The sequence below is a fragment of the Staurois parvus genome, unplaced genomic scaffold (genome assembly GCF_062004578.1).
Source record: "Staurois parvus isolate SC_StPar_1 unplaced genomic scaffold, SC_StPar_1.0 ptg000840l, whole genome shotgun sequence".
Lineage (NCBI taxonomy): Eukaryota > Metazoa > Chordata > Amphibia > Anura > Ranidae > Staurois > Staurois parvus.
Window position 1 is genome coordinate 1941496 of NW_028318636.1, and position 16561 is coordinate 1958056.

General features: G+C 38.0%; 1 protein-coding gene across 5 annotated transcripts in view; it reads left to right on the plus strand.

Moving 5' to 3' along the window:
* The window catches only part of MTMR3 (myotubularin related protein 3), a 120260-nt gene that overhangs the window by 56868 nt on the left and 46831 nt on the right, over positions 1 to 16561 (plus strand). For all 5 annotated transcript variants that reach the window (XR_016306643.1, XM_089655459.1, XM_089655461.1 and 2 more), the window contains exons 5-8: positions 709 to 825; positions 1986 to 2068; positions 3545 to 3711; positions 11287 to 11383. Coding sequence is in view for 4 of the 5 variants with exons in the window: in XM_089655459.1 (XP_089511585.1) it covers positions 709 to 825; positions 1986 to 2068; positions 3545 to 3711; positions 11287 to 11383 (464 nt within the window). In the remaining variant the exon portion in view is untranslated. The remainder of the gene's footprint in view (positions 1 to 708; positions 826 to 1985; positions 2069 to 3544; positions 3712 to 11286; positions 11384 to 16561) is intronic.

Here is a 16561-nt window from a genome sequence, read left to right on the forward strand (position 1 = left end):
CACTTGGTGCCCTGATTTTATCCTGATCTGAGATGGTTAAGGAATGGCTTCACCAGAAGAAGATTTAAAGTTTTGGAATGGCCCAGACCTGAATCTGATCAAAAGTGTGTGTGAGATTGATATTGAAAATGGCTGATCAGGCCAAAAAATGCTCTTTTATTAAAGGATGATCATATGAAGCCATTTGTTATTTAAATGGTTGTTTTGGCTCCTTTTTTAAATCATAATAACAGAAATCACCCATATGGCCATGATCAAAAGTTTACATACCCTGGAATGTTCGGCCTTGGTACAGACACACAAGGCGACACACATGGGTTAAAAGGCCAATTGGAGGTTAATGTCCCACATCTTAAATTGCAATTTGTCAGTGTATAAATAGTCAATGAGTTTGTTAGCTCTTACGTGGAAGCACTGACTAGGCTAGATATTGAGCCATGGGGATCAGAAAAGAACTGTCAAAAGTACTGCATAACAAGGTAATTGAACTTTATAAAGATGGAAAAGGACATAAAAAGATGTCCAAAGCCATTTGGGTGATTTCTGTTATGATTTAAAAAGGAGCCAAACAACTATTTGATAATAAATGGCTTCCTATGATCATCATCCTTCAATAAAAAAGCATTTATTGGCATGATCAGTCATTTTTTTTTTTTTTTGGTCATTTTGTTTACCCAAACCTCTTCATATTCTAATTTATTTATCCAGGTTCCTTTCCAAGAACTACATGGAGAGAGCACAGAGTTTGTGGGGCGAGCAGAAGATGCGGTCATTTCTTTGTCCAATTATCGTCTCAACATTAAGTACAAAGAGTCTTTTATCAATGTAGGTACTATGTATGGCATATTAAGCGTACAGACAATGTCATAGGGGATTTTCCCGTAATTGTCAAGTCAAAAAATGCATAATTAGAACTTGTATTATAAGTGTTTTTCAGAAATAATCTGTCACTTTGTTAGACTGACATTACAATTTTTTTGTCCTTGTACAAATGGCCATTAAAATAGGACATTATTATTAATTGCTTCTTGATTTTGTGGACAGAAGGAAGCACTGCAAGGGTTTTTTTTTTTTTTTTTTTTTTTTTTGAGTCACATTCCCGGAGTTAACATTGATATTGACACAGTAGCTTTTGTTTTCCCAGACTCCTCTCTGCATAGAAATACAAACCAAAAAGCACACGTGTACTGTACCTTCATTTTTTGCACACGTGTATAGACATGCACTCACAGGGCTTGTCAAAAATCTTACAGCATGCCAAGTTTTAAAATCCCGGTGAGTGCCTTTTTTTTATAGCTCGCCTTTCTGCTGTTCACTACAGGCATTACGTTTTTTTTTCTTTTCTCTCCCCCCCCCCCCCCCCCTCCTTGCTTTGGCTGTAAGATCAACTTTTGAAAGAAAAAATTGCCTGTCTTTGGTTTTACATGAGTAAATCCTTTAGTTTTTGAAAAATAACAACTCTCATTTGTTGTTTTTCCTTGTTTTCACATACTTTACTGGTCATCAGGTCTAACTTTCAATTTTTTTTGTTTTTTTTTAATCCAGCAACCTCTAGATATTCATAAAGAAGGCCACTAGGGTGTAGTTTCTGGTGAAAACAATTTCCCATAATGCCTTAGTGGAAGTGCAAGTCTTAGATAAAGTGTGTGGTTTTTCTTGAGATGTTGAAAGCTCTGTGTATAGATGCCATTGAGAAGTCACAGCAGTTTGAGCAACCTGATGATTCCCAAGATACCTGCCAACACTCCCTAATGCAAGTGATTTCAGTTTGGAAAAGTACCACAGTCACTTATTCTGGAATCCGTTTTCCATTTGTCACATCTGTCTTGTACTTTGACCTTCTAACAAGTTCCCTAGTACAAATGATTTTTAGTTCAGCTAGGTATACACATCTTGAGTAGCCTCCACTCAACAATGGATTTTTGTAATTATGCTGTTAAATTGATTTGGATTGTTTTTAAGTATTTGTTTTATTATCATTATAGGTTCCTTTGCAGCTGATAGAATCAGTAGAGTGCCGGGATCCCTTCCAAGTCCACCTGACCTGCAAGGACTGCAAAGTAATCAGGTAAATGTTTTCATTTTGTTAGTCTGTCTAGTATGACAGTAGCGTAGTGACTGGGAACAGTTATCTCAAGTATGCTCCCACAGATCGACTTTATTCTTCAAAGTGAATTTCCACTTTATCAGCCAAATTGGGAACCCCTACTTTAGATTTGTTACATGTCCCCATTCACATAGCAGAACTTTAAAAATATTTAAAAATCGTACCTTTTTTTTTTTTTTTGTGTCCTATTCTGGACCCTATAGCAAGAAAAAAAAAATCCTATTTAGCTCTTTGTTTGAGGGTGCTGGCCAGCTGTTTTGCCATAACACTGTACTGGGCTGGCAGATGTTCATTATAAATTGTAACTGGATTTAAACACTGTCCTAGCAAAGTATTAAAGGTGTCTTGCATTGTTTTGATAACACGCCGTTTAAAAAAAATAAATAAAAAAAAATTGGTCAGTCATGACACCTTCTCCTGTGAAACATTCAAAAGGTAAGAAGATGAAACAAATCCTGCAGAAGTGGTAGCTGTGTATCTGCAACCATTTCTTCTGCAGAGTCTTCTGAAAAATCAAAGAAGAAATGATTTCTCCTTTTGATCTAGAAGCAGGGAATGGGGATCTGAAGTCTTCACAGAGCTGGCAGCTGTGTGCCCTGATGGGCACATGGAGAACGAGCACACCTGAGAGCATGAATCACAGGCTGAGTGCTGCATCTTCCTCCCCATCATCTTTTTAACTCTTGGTGTTGGTTATCAGCATGAGTCGCTTCTGGAAGATTTTCCCAAGGAACTAGGCAGCAGAGAGAAAAGACACCCTGTGCTTTGGAGAGAGGCAAAGAGGGGGTGGTAGATGGACGGGGTCAATGACCTCTCTTTTGTCAGCTTCTGTTAAGTGAATTGACTGTCACCAGCCAGTAATAGCTTGCTGACTGGTCAGTCCTCTCCGTAACCATATTTCGGTCAGTAAAGTGACTCGTAGTGCTGACCTCCTTTTTCAGTTGAGTGCTGCATCTCAAGTGACTACAGGAGGCTCATATCAAGATATATTAAAGTTAATGAAAAATGTTGATTAGAACTTTAAAGAATAATTGTTAATATTGAGAAATCTGCCTGGGAAACGGCATTAAAGTAAACTTTTCCAAAGGGAAATATGGGGTCTACCCTTGCTGATCTTCTAAAAAATGCTAGTTACTAGGCTGTTATGCCGACCTTTTTGTATTCTGTACTCCTAATCCCTGGGTTGAAACAAGTGTGCAATATCTGGAAAGTTACGTTCTGAAGTCCTTATCTGTATATTTTGCTTCTGTACTTCCATTCCCTAAAGCAGGACAAAGAATGAACATGACAGTCGGGCATCATGCATTCTTAGAATGAGACATTGACAATGGAATCCTGTTTTCCTCAGGAAGGTTTCATTTAAGAACATTACCAAGCATGTTTTTTGTAGTGCACTAATCCTTTGAAAGAGGTGACAAGTCAGATGTCTATTTGCAGGTGTCAGTTCTCCAACTTTGAGCAAGTCCAAGAATGGCAAAAGCGTCTCAATGCAGCCTTACGTCCTCCCAGTCGTATAGAGGATCTTTTCTCCTTTGCTTATCATGCCTGGTGCATGGAGGTTTATGCTAGCGAGAAAGAACAGCATGGAGACTTGTGTCGCCCAGGTGTGTGTTTTTTAATTTTCAAATATCCACTACCCTTGAGTTCACAATACCATTATTATGTTGGTAGCAGACACCAGCCCAATTATTTGTGGAGCAGTCGATACAGTTTATTGACCTGGTAAGGGTATGTTTTATAAGCTGTTGATTTAAAGCCCATTTGCATAACAAGTAAAGAGTGAGTGTGATAACATGTTTTGAAGACCAATGTAATTGAGCCTGATTTTACAACATAAGCCACATCACATAATTTACAACCTCAATATATTGTGCAGGAAACTTATAACCCTTTCTGTGTGAGAGTGACTGGGGACAATACTCAAAAGGTTCCCATACCCTATATATATATATATATATATATATATATATATATATATATATATATATATATATATATATATTTTGTAATCGTATTTAAGAAATTAGAAGCTACCCACGGGTAGTCCTCCTGTTACTGTTGGGAGTGGACACAGCCATAGCCTGCCACGCCATAGTGAACTATAGAAAAGAATTGATCATTTATATAGCGGTATATTCAGTTTTTTTAAAAATGTATATAAATATGTGTCGCGCTCCACCCAAATTAACATTATTCTAAATGCTAATCTGTGTATACCTTAAAATACTCCCACACAAACGTGTAAACATTGATAATATGAATATAAATTTCCAGTGAATAAACCCTATTTATCCAATCAAAAATACATATAATAATGATGCAAGTGAAATAAACCAATCGAATATGACATCAAAAAGTGTGAAAAAATCCTCTTGTGATGTAGTTGTGTTATCCTCACACTATAGCCCAACTATAAATTGTGGCTATATGAATTATATAGAGTCCTGGACTGAATTTAAATGTCTGTGCTAAAAACACATATGATATATATCTTAAGTGCACTTGTAATATAGGTCTCCTTCCACTGGGGGTCTCTTGATCTCCCTTCTTGGCTTTAAGTGAAGGATGGATGGATGAGGATTTCTCCCCTTATCCTGCAGGGATCTCTCTCCTGTTTCCTCCTCTCTGCTTTATTTCTCCAGTTGATGCATGAAAAACATAACTGTCCACATAGTGCCTTATCCTTTTGGTTATAAATGGCTTATTAAATACCAAACCAAAAATGCACACTCGCATAGAGAAAAAATACAATAGCGTTGTTGTATTAGTGTGTGCCTCTACACACTAACAGTACTCGCCGTTCTGCTGTGTCGTATGGCGTCATGACATCAGAGCCCCTCCCCTACGTGTTGCGCCACAGGGTCACGTGCCTTCCTCAGGGGGATTCAATAGGACGCCACAACGCTAGCATCTTTATATATGTAATCCCAGCGCCATGTTTCCGGAGTCCGCACGGAGGCAGCCATCATATTGTGGCCAAATACCGCTATTTGTGTGTAAACAGTGAATCAAATTAGACACACTGTTTCCAATGTCTACAAAAACTATTTACCCTCTCGTAACTCTGACCTAATAGTCACTAGTACTGTTAGCAGCTGTGCAGGACATCACTGGGCACATACAGTCAGGTCCATAAATATTGGGACATCGACACAATTCTAGCATTTCTGGCTCTATACACCACCACAATGGATTTGAAATGAAACGAACAAGATGTGCTTTAACTGCAGACTGTCAGCTTTAATTCGAGGGTATTTACATCCAAATCAGGTGAACGGTGTAGGAATTACAACAGTTTGCATATGTGCCTCCCACTTCTTAAGGGACCAAAAGTAATGGGACAGAATAATAATCATAAATCAAACTTTCACTTTTTAATACTTGGTTGCAAATCCCTTGCAGTCAATTACAGCCTGAAGTCTGGAACGCATAGACATCACCAGATGCTGGGTTTCATCCCTGGTGATGCTCTGCCAGGCCTCTACTGCAACTGTCTTCAGTTCCTGCTTGTTCTTGGCATTTTCCCTTCAGTTTTGTCTTCAGCAAGTGATATGCATGCTCAATCGGATTCAGGTCAGGTGATTGACTTGGCCATTGCATAACATTCCACTTCTTTCCCTTAAAAAACTCTTTGGTTGCTTTTGCAGTATGCTTTGGGTCATTGTCCATCTGCACTGTGAAGCGGCGTCCAATGAGTTGTGAAGCATTTGGCTGAATATGAGCAAATAATATTGCCCGAAACACTTCAGAATTCATCCTGCTGCTTTTGTCAGCAGTCACATCATCAATAAATACAAGAGAACCAGTTCCATTGGCAGCCATACATGCCCATGCCATGACACTACCACCACCATGCTTCACTGATGAGGTGGTATGCTTAGGATCATGAGCAGTTCCTTTCCTTCTCCATACTCTTCTCTTCCCATCACTCTGGTATAAGTTGATCTTGGTCTCATCTGCCCATAGGATGTTGTTCCAGAACTGTGAAGGCTTTTTTAGATGTCGTTTGGCAAACTCTAATCTGGCCTTCCTGTTTTTGAGGCTCACCAATGGTTTACATCTTGTGGTGAACCCTCTGTATTCACTCTGGTGAAGTCTTCTCTTGATTGTTGACTTTGACACACATACACCTACCTCCTGGAGAGTGTTCTTGATCTGGCCAACTGTTGTGAAAGGTGTTTTCTTCACCAGGGAAAGAATTCTTCGGTCATCCACCACAGTTGTTTTCCGTGGTCTTCCGGGTCTTTTGGTGTTGCTGAGCTCACCAATGCATTCCTTCTTTTTAAGAATGTTCCAAACAGTTGTTTTGGCCACGCCTAATGTTTTTGCTATCTCTCTAATGGGTTTGTTTTGTTTTTTCAGCCTAATGATGGCTTGCTTCACTGATAGTGACAACTCTTTGGATCTCATCTTGAGAGTTGACAGCAACAGATTCCAAATGCAAATAGCACACTTGAAATGAACTCTGGACCTTTTATGTGCTCATTGTAATTGGGATAATGAGGGAATAACACACTCCTGGCCATGGAACAGCTGAGAAGCCATTTGTCCCATTACTTTTGGTCCCTTAAGAAGTGGGAGGCATATATGCAAACTGTTGTAATTTCTACACCGTTCACCTGATTTGGATGTAAATACCCTCGAATTAAAGCTGACAGTCTGCAGTTAAAGCACATCTTGTTCGTTTCATTTCAAATCCATTGTGGTGGTGTATAGAGCCAGAAATGCTAGAATTGTGTCGATGTCCCAATATTTATGGACCTGACTGTAGATGTATGTATTTGCTGTCATAATTATTGCACACATATTCAACATACCTGATTAAACACTTATACAACAATATTACATACTAAATTGACTACATTAAACACATTTTATTAGTTATTATAGGAATTTAAAATAGATTTAAAATATTAAATAATAAATTAAAAGTAAAACTAATCATGATTGAAATGTACTAAACACTGGCTTAATAATAAGTTATTAATCCCATCTAGTAAACATCAATAAATTAATCACTAAATATATGCCCTCTTATTATATGTATTTATTTCATACTAACCTTAGTGTAATAAGTTGTATTTAAAATTAATATTTAAAATGTTTAAAAATATTTTATTAAATAAAAAATGTATATATTTTTTTAAAAATTAAAAAATGGGAATCATACCTAAAGTCTTTGCTCTATATAAGGTGATGACTAGAAGTGTTACTGAGTAATTTAAAACCTCAATTAAGATCATATATGATAATTTAATTTTATATCAAATGCCCTTAATAATTACTAAAAAAACAGGATAAATTAAACTCCTTATTTAGACTATAAGGTGCCAGGCATCTCATTTCGTGTGTCCACCTCGATTCTTTTTTTTTACTGATCTCTCTCTAACCAAATGATCTCCTCTCCAATGCCTATTATGTTTCACTATTCCCCAAAACTGTAAGCATGAAGCAACCTTATTGTGAAATTGGCGAAAATGCACCGAAACATGATGATATTTATACCCTCCTATTTATGTTATACACATGTTCTTTGATTTTCTCTTTCAAAGCTCTTTTAGTTCTCCCTATGTATACAAGGTTACAAGGGCATTTTAAGGCATAAACCACTCCTTTTTGTATCACACGAAATGAATTGTTTAATTTTATATTCTTCATTATTGTGGGTGTTAAAAAAATGTGTCTTCGTCTAGGGTTACCACGTACCCTACTGCAGCTGTAACATTGCCCACATGAGTAAAAACCTGTGCCCTGTAAAAAACTCATTACTTAAGGGTTTTGGTGGTTCTATAATTTGAGAGACAGGTTGGTCTAAAATATTAGACTATTTCCTATATATATATATATATATATATATATATATATATATATATATATATATATATATATATATATATATATATATATATATATACTTTGGTTTATCAGGTATAATATCTTTCAAATTTTTATCTAATTTGAGCACCTTCCAGTGTTTGGAGATATGTTGTACCGCTCTGTATTGTTTATTGTAATTCAAAACTACTGGTACTTCAATGTTTACTGTGGCTATTTTAGGTTTATTAGTCCACATCAAGTTTCTATCCATACATCTCATAGTATTCTTCTCTTTCAATTCTATTTGGATCATATCCTTTAACTATGAATCTGTTTTTTAATATTTTGCTTTGTGCCCTATAATCTATATCTTTTTAGTACAATTGTTTTTTTTTTTTTGTTTTTTTTTTAATCTTATAAATTGACCCTTTGGTATATTATTAATTCATGGTTGGTAATGACAGCTTGTGGTTGGTATATATGCATTACGGTCTGTTTACTTAAAGAAATTAATAGATGCCTCACTTATATTCCAACTCAGAGAGATCATTCTCACTTCTATTTAAATATTCAAAAAACTGTTCTAGGCCTTCCTTATTACCCTCCCATATAATGATATCGTCCATATGCTTACTATATATCTGTATTTCTTTTCTATGATTAGTGTAAACAAATTCTTCTTCCCACTTTGACATGTACAGGTTAGCAATATTGGGGGCGAGTTTAGCACCCATGGCAACACCTCTAATTTGTAAAAAAATACTCATTACCATACCAAAAATAATTGTGATACAAACAAAATTTTAAACAACAATAATAATAATAATAAACCTTTGGTGCTTTTTAGGAATAACAGAATATTTATTTAGAGCCCATTGAGCTGCCTCTATTGCACCTTCATGGCTGATATTCGTGTATAGCGATGAAACATCCGCTGTACTGAGTAATGTATTTTTATTTACACTCAAGCTATGGGTCAACTGTATTATATGTTTCATATCTTTAAGATACGCTGTTCTTACATCTGCGGGTCTAATTACTAAATTTTTCCTTTTCTCCAAACTCCTGATGCCTTTTTGTAAAACCTTATCTTCTTTATATGTTTTAATTTGTAAATTTTTCAGATCATAAATATATTGATATTTTCAAAAGATTAGTAAAATTGATCACTTCTCTTGGGGTTAAAAACAGATTTGTTCCTAAGGTTTGTATGAAATGTATTTTCCTGTGCATTGGAATAATTCTTAACGATGGGATTTTGGGCATAATATTTTTTAAGATTTAAATTTCTAACCAATTTTAGTCTTGATGCACCACTTTATTAATATTTTTAGTAGTAAGTTTTTTGTCAATACCACCTTAGTAGCTCACGAGTATTCACTCTTTAATATTCAGTTTTTTGTTTTAATTTTTATTTTATGGAATGTTTTTGGGTCTTAATTTTGGCTATTGTGTACTGTCAGGTGTATGAGTTATCACCGCTATAAAGCAATGAAAAGCTTATGCCTAAGGGATGCACTCTTTTTACTTGTTCATGATGTGTTTAAAGAATGTTAGCTTTTTAATAAAAATAAATGCACATTTTATTGTAAAATTTTTTATAGGTTTTTTTTTTTTTTTTTTTTTTTTTTTGAGCCTGCACTAGCAATCAGCAGATGACTGGTACCATGCAGGACTCCTGAAGACTTTCAATGTGAGCTGTCAGCACATACATTTTATGGGCAGGCAGTTTAACACTGACCAGAAGAATCAATGGACTACCACAGCGCTGTAGCATTAAAAACCTTGTACATCCTCTGGTCTCAGCCATCGAGTAATGGTCATATCTATCTTTTAGCTCTGTAAGTGCATCATGTGAAATCCTTGTCCATGGCCAAGCAAGGTACCTTTGCTGGATTTCTAAGGCTGTTGGGGTGCCATAGAGATAAGCTAGCCATAGACATAATGTTGAAAGCAATTTTATATTGTTTGGTTGTTTCTCCTATTATTCACAGTTGTAACAAGCATTTCCGGCAGTTGTTGGTGTCTTATGTCATAAATTGCTGTCAGCATCCATCTTAAATGACAGCTCATTCATCTTGGCAAAAATTCTGTTCCTGCAAGTCAGGCAGCATAAATATCGCTTTCTGCGCATTTGAGATGTGGTTGTTATTGACATTTTGCTGTGGTGTATCGGACATTTTAAGGTGTAGTTGTCCTTTAAGTAATACCTAACTCAAACATTAAAGTAGAACTATAAAATGTGTTTGGTTTTTTTTGGGTTTTTTTTCCCCATTTTGGATAAAGGAAGGGAGGGTTATAACCTCTAAAATTTTTAGTTTGCCATCTCTGGCCCATTGGTGAGATTTCCCTTCAGTTACTTTCCCATAGCCAAAACAAGAAGTGAGAAAATCCCTGCAAATTCAGGGAATCTATTGGGGGCTCCCTAGGTCACTAGAACTAGTGTCCCCATGGGTTGTCCCCAGAACAGTAAGAGGGGAAATCTTCCAAAGACTGACTTTCACCTTTCCATTGTAATGGTAAACAGGCAAAAAGAGAGGGTCAGTGTCCCTAACAGGGACAGAGGCAGCAATAAAAACCTGACAGGTATTTTAATTAACCAAAATGGGGGAAAAAAGCTTTAGTAATACTTTTAATATATTTCAGCTTATCAATCTTTAGATGTGGTCGCTACAGTAGTTTTTAAAATCAAAATAAAAAGAGAAAAGCATTTTTTTTAAATTTTATCTTTTACCTTTTGAGTAATAAACTCCATCCTGTCCTAGGTCAGCTATGCTCACTAACTGTACTGTATCTATGGAGGGAGCCATGATTTTCACACTAGGCTGCTCTTCTGACTTTAACTACAAACCCTCTTCTTTATCTTTATTGACTGAAGGAGCTAGTAGTTTGCAGAAGATGTCTTAGAAGGAGGATTACATTGTTTGTAATTTTGAGTTCAGTTCACCGGAAGATACAAGGAAATTAGATTTTCTGGTAAGATCAGCAGGTATCTTCTGAACTTGCTGAAAATGTCCTGCAAAATTAAAAACTAATGCAGTCATCAGTCTAGTAAGGTGCAATATGAAATTTTTTTGTTTTTGGGTTTGGATATCCTTCAAGGCTGGTTCCAAATCCTGATAGCCTGATGTAAAAAAAAAAAAAAAAAAAATTGGACATAATACATGTTGGCTGGAAAAAATAGTTGCATTTAGAAGGTGGAACACTGGTTTGGAGGACAGTAACTACAATTTTTTGTTTTTAGTAATGAAAATAGAGCTTTTGAATGTTCAGTATTTGGTTTGGTACAGCTGTGTTGGTCCTTATAGTGGAAAGAGATAAAGATTAAATATATATTTTCTTTGTAAATTTTATTCATGCAGGTGACCACGTGATCTCGCGCTTTAAGAATGAAGTGGAACGGATGGGCTTTGACATGGATAATGCTTGGAGAATTTCCAATATCAATGAGAAATTCAGGTACATCCATCAGCCTGGAAAGTTTAATACTTAACTAGCAGAATTTACTCTAAAAACCGTTTTTTCTTTTTTTGTACTCTTTGCAGGACTTTACATTCCACCAATATAATCTGACTGCATAGGCTTTGCTTGGTTTAGTTATTTGGTAGAGATAGGCATACACAACTCTAGAATGACCCATAAAAATTTGGATAAAAATGTATTTGGGGTCAAAACAATTGCTTAGCCATAGGGAAAAAAACTGGATGGGTGCTGGTCCACTACACCTTTTTGTATAACTGAGCTAGTTTTGTCTCATAGTTTGTCAGGGGAGTGTTTTTTACATTCACTTATGTTAACTTTAGTTGGAAAAGAACTTTGGCTAAAAGAAGAATTTGGTGTGTGTGTGTGTGTGTGTGTGTGTGTGTGTGTGTGTGTGTGTTTTTTTTTGCTCCCTTCCATATTTGCAAACCGCATTTAAACAGATACTCCATTACTTTAATTGGGTAGCATATATTTTTTTATTTCCATCCCGTATGAGGCAGGTCACTCAAACTGAGAGACCTCTTGCATGATGCCACTTATCTCCTACCTGATTTTGGTACTATTTAGGGCAATGGGTTACTTTACTGTTGCCATACTGCTAAGTACTCTTTCTAAGTGGGTTGTGGTGACATTGGTTACCCCCTGACAGGCATTGCAATCTGACAAGACAGGCCGTGCAAGCACAGCAGATCAAGAGGGAGGCACTTTCTTTATTAACCATTCAGCATTAATTTCTGTCTAGACCTCCTCTGCACTTGCATGTTCATTTTATGCAGAGAGACACTTTTCTTTTTATTCTTTCTATTTGACTTTCCTTTGACTTGCTTAGCAGAATCACATTTTTACATTGGACCATTCCTGTTTGTGCAAAGATTTACAAATGATTGTTTTTCAGTGGATTATCCATGCACAACTTGATGCCATCTATTCTCTGTTGCTACCCCTAGAAGGGACTTATCTCCAGGCCCTCTTTTCCATAAAGACTGTGTAACTATACTCGCCTGTCCCTGCTTCACTGAGCTCTCCACTGTGTGGGCTTTTTACTGAACAGCATCTTCTTAAAAATCCATTGTTTTGGGTCATGCTCCCTATTCCCAACAGAGTGCGAGCGTTTCATTGGCACGAATGAAAATTGGGACATGCATGCATCGGAGAAGCAGGAACCAACAGTGAGGATTTTCTAGTAGAGGCTGGGCTAAGCAGGCTTTGTAGTGAAGCTCTCTGCAGACCCAGGGACAAGTGAGTTTGGTGTTTGTCAGGCGCGTTAGTAGGGGGTATTGGAGCCAATGAAGTGCAAGTGTACCTACTCTTCAAACACAAGGGTTTCACAAATGCAGTAGTGGATATAAGGTAAGGCGTTCTTCCACTGCATAGAGGTGCCATTATGTATAGTAGAAATTGTGGTTGGGTACAGTACTGTACTCTGGCAGGAAAGGCAGACCGCACTGGTTGTTGTTTTAGTGCAAAAAAAGGGCATTGTGTCATCAGTTCAAACATAAAGGTGTCCTTTTATGACACAGAGAATAGCTGCGATTCAACAGATCTCAGCTATTCTCTGGTCATTCACAGTTTAAAACACTTAGGAGATCCTGTCAGCCCTTCTCTGGAGATCTGTGTTCTCCGTCCAGATTCTCCAGCCCAGAGCTGGAGAATCAGAGGGACCGAAAACTAAGCAGAGATAATTTACCTCTGCTTAGTAAACTGGTCTTTTACTATAATCTGGAGAGATTATAGTAAAATGAGCCGTTTTTCAGAGTTTGTAGACCGTTCTCCAGCGTTTGGAAGCCGTTCTCCCTTCGTTCGGAGAACTGCTTCATAAACTGCATTCACAGGAGAACTTTGTTCTCCGAGAATGCCGGAGAACTGAGCAGCGATCTATTACCTCTGGTTCACAAACGGACACCAAAGTTAGAACACATTGGATTTCTGGCAGATCAACAGGTATCTTTCATATACATAGGATCTTTCAGTAGCTTCTTCAGGTGATAATTTTTAGTTTTATTGCCCTTCTAGCGAACTATACCACAGCCTCCTTGCGCACAATAAAAAAACCAAAACTTTATGGTATTTAAAAATTATTATTCATTTAGTGACACAGGAGGCCACAGGAAGTCATATATTAGGTTATGCTGCAGCCTACAGGAGGATTAGGCAGTGGCCAACAAAAAAAAAAAAAATCTATAGGCCCAGATAGCCCATTATTTACCCAGCATGACTTCTTTAGTTGCTGTTGTCCTAGGAGACTTGATATCCTTTCTTCAGGTTTGCTGAGAAAAGTGTAACCATTTTTTTGCTAGCTATCATTTTTTTGCTCTTTATTCGGAATTCTGTACTACACCACTGCTTGAGCTTAGTAGTCTCTGTATGTTAGCTATCTGGACCAGTTTTTCCTCAGTCTAGTTTTGGAGTGCTGCATTAGGTCCCTGCTGGACTGGACGTTGCAGGGCCAGCCTAGAAATGACTAGCTTTAGCTTGGATGCATTCCAGGCCCCATTTTGGTAACAAGTTAGCCAGGAAGTGCTTTCCAGGTCTAGAGCCATTGGCATTGCCACAGCACTTGCCTTGTGTCTGAAGACTCTGTGAGTAGGTCAGTCAGTCTGAGCAGCAGGAGCTGCCTCATTGAAACTACTTGGTGCCTTCTGAATGTCTGTTTTACCACCAGTTTTACAGTGGAATATGCCAATATTGAGGAATTGGGTGCTGTCATATGCTGGGTAGAGTCTTGCTTGCTCTGCACTCTTGCAATGCTTTTGTACATTTAGGTGCTCTAAGCCCCCTGTGCCTCTGGCACTCTCTTCAGCAGCTTGCCCTCTTCTGTACAGTTGCACAGGGTAGATTAGTGGACCTTTCCCTGACTGCTTGGAGTCTTCTCACCCTTATTCCTCTCCTTCTCTAGAGAGACTACCTGTTCACCTGGGTCCAACCTTGGCTTTCCTCTACCCTATCAGGATTTTTAAATCCTCACTGTTGCCTGTGGTCACCTTGTATTTCTCAGTGTGAACCCTTGTGTATGTCTAGTGCCTTTTTTGTGGCATCCCTATTGTGGGACATTAAGATGAATGACTTCTTAAAGGGCTATATATCTGCAGGATCTGGCTGGGTCTTGCTCTATCAGGTTTGCAGTGGAGGAATCCACAACATGGGCATCATGAGACGGGTTTTTTTTTTTTCTTCTTTTGCTTTGTTGGTTTTTGACTGACAGCAGCAGAAGCCGATGGCAATGGAGTTTCCTTTGAGAAGAGAGGGAGGGAAGAAGAGCTGCTGCAGATGGGCATAGTGCTGGATCGAAATCAAGATTCGTTAAATGTTTTTTTTGGGGGGGGGGGGGAGCAGCTTTTGAAGAGGGTGTGTGGGGTGTTTTTTTTTTTTTGTTTTCTTTTTTTTTTGTTTTTTTTTTTTTCTTTTACCCGTCCAATCGCTTTAAAGATCCCCTTGGAGTGATTCCTCCGGGGTGTTCTGGACATCAGGGTAGCCTTGTTTGTAGCTGTCCTAAATTACTCAATTTCATTCCAGGCATATAAAACATTTTTTGAGAAAGAACATTTAGTGTTCTGATATGCCCATTTCCTGTCCAGCCATGCAAGGAACTTCTAACTTTTGTGGGTTTTCAACCCACGTCACGACATGGCAAAGTTGTTCCTTCCATACTACTGGTAGATGATAGCAAATAATCACAGCTCTTATAGCTAGGAGCAGTGTTAGACTTCACACTTCAGGAAACTTAGTCACCATGCCTTGCTTCCCATCAACATCCTGCAGAGCAATAAGGAAGACCCTACAAGATCAGGCAGTTAGGATACTATCAGGCATTGCCACAGCTGTGGCTTGTGCCACTCTCCTAAGGGGGTACCATAAGTTAGTCATCCTGTCCAAAACCAAGTCTGATCTTCTCTTTGACGGATAAATACTGCCCAACTATTCTTGCTCTCAATTTGAGGAGTGAAAATTTGGAAGACCTATTATCTCAGCTATCACATGGGGTTCAAGAATTATGTTCCTTCCCCCTGACTTCTTCTAATTGCATTGTTGAATTTGAGACCCTCTGAACATTCATGTCCTGGCCTTGCATTACCAGTGGTCCTCTTTTGTGGAGAATCCCTCCTCATCCTTCTAAAAGGACAAGTTGTCTTGCCCCCATATGCTATCCTCTCCTCGGGTTACTGTCACCTCAATTAAGACATAATCCTATCAGTCTAAAATCAAATTTTTTAGTATATAAAGATGGACTCTCTATGCATCCTTCCCTTAGGGCCCTGTTAGAGGATTCCTGCATATACTTTCACTGGCCACTTTATTAGGTATGCCTTGCTAGTACCAGGTTGGACCCCTTTTTGCCTTTAGAACTGCCTTCATTCTTCGTGGCATAGATTCAACAAGGGGTTGGAAACATTCCTCAGAGATTTTGGTCCATATTGACATATTTAGTAACTGTTGTTGCCTTTCTATCATCTCACACCGGTGAGACATGTCCTATGACATCAACAAGGTATTTTCACCCACACAGCTGCCGCTCACTGGATATTTTATCTTTTGTGGACCATTCTCTGTAAACCCTAGAGATGGCTGTGTGTGAAACTCCCAGCAGATAATCAGTTTTTTTAAATATGCAGAGCAGCCCATCTGCTACCAACAACCATGCCACATTCAAAGTCACTTAAATCCCCTTTCTTCCCCATTCTGATTCTGTTTGAAATTCAGACAGTTGTCTTTAGCATGTCTAGGTGCCTAAATGCATTGAGTTGCTTTCATGTGATTGGCTGGTTAGCCAAGCAGTTTTGTTGGCACAGTCCTGTTTTACCTATTGATCACTCTTATGCATTGCTTGGGGACATCCCTTGGTCTATGAATACTATGTGTCCTGTACAATTACTGTACAATTGAAATAAAAGGAATTTTGTCTTTTTAAATTACATGTCTTGGATTACAGTACAGGGCACAGGCCAACGTCCCTTTTTTGTTCCTTGGTTTATCTTCATTACTTTCTACAAAATAACGACTCATTGAATAGGGCAGGGTTATAGGGGAGGCACCCTGGAGTTCACACTGCTTTGCCAGTGTCCAATCACCGGAAGGTGTGAGCCCATGACCCAGTGACTTGACTTTGAACACTTTGCCTGTGTCCAGTACTGTACTCCTAGATATGCAATTTACAGG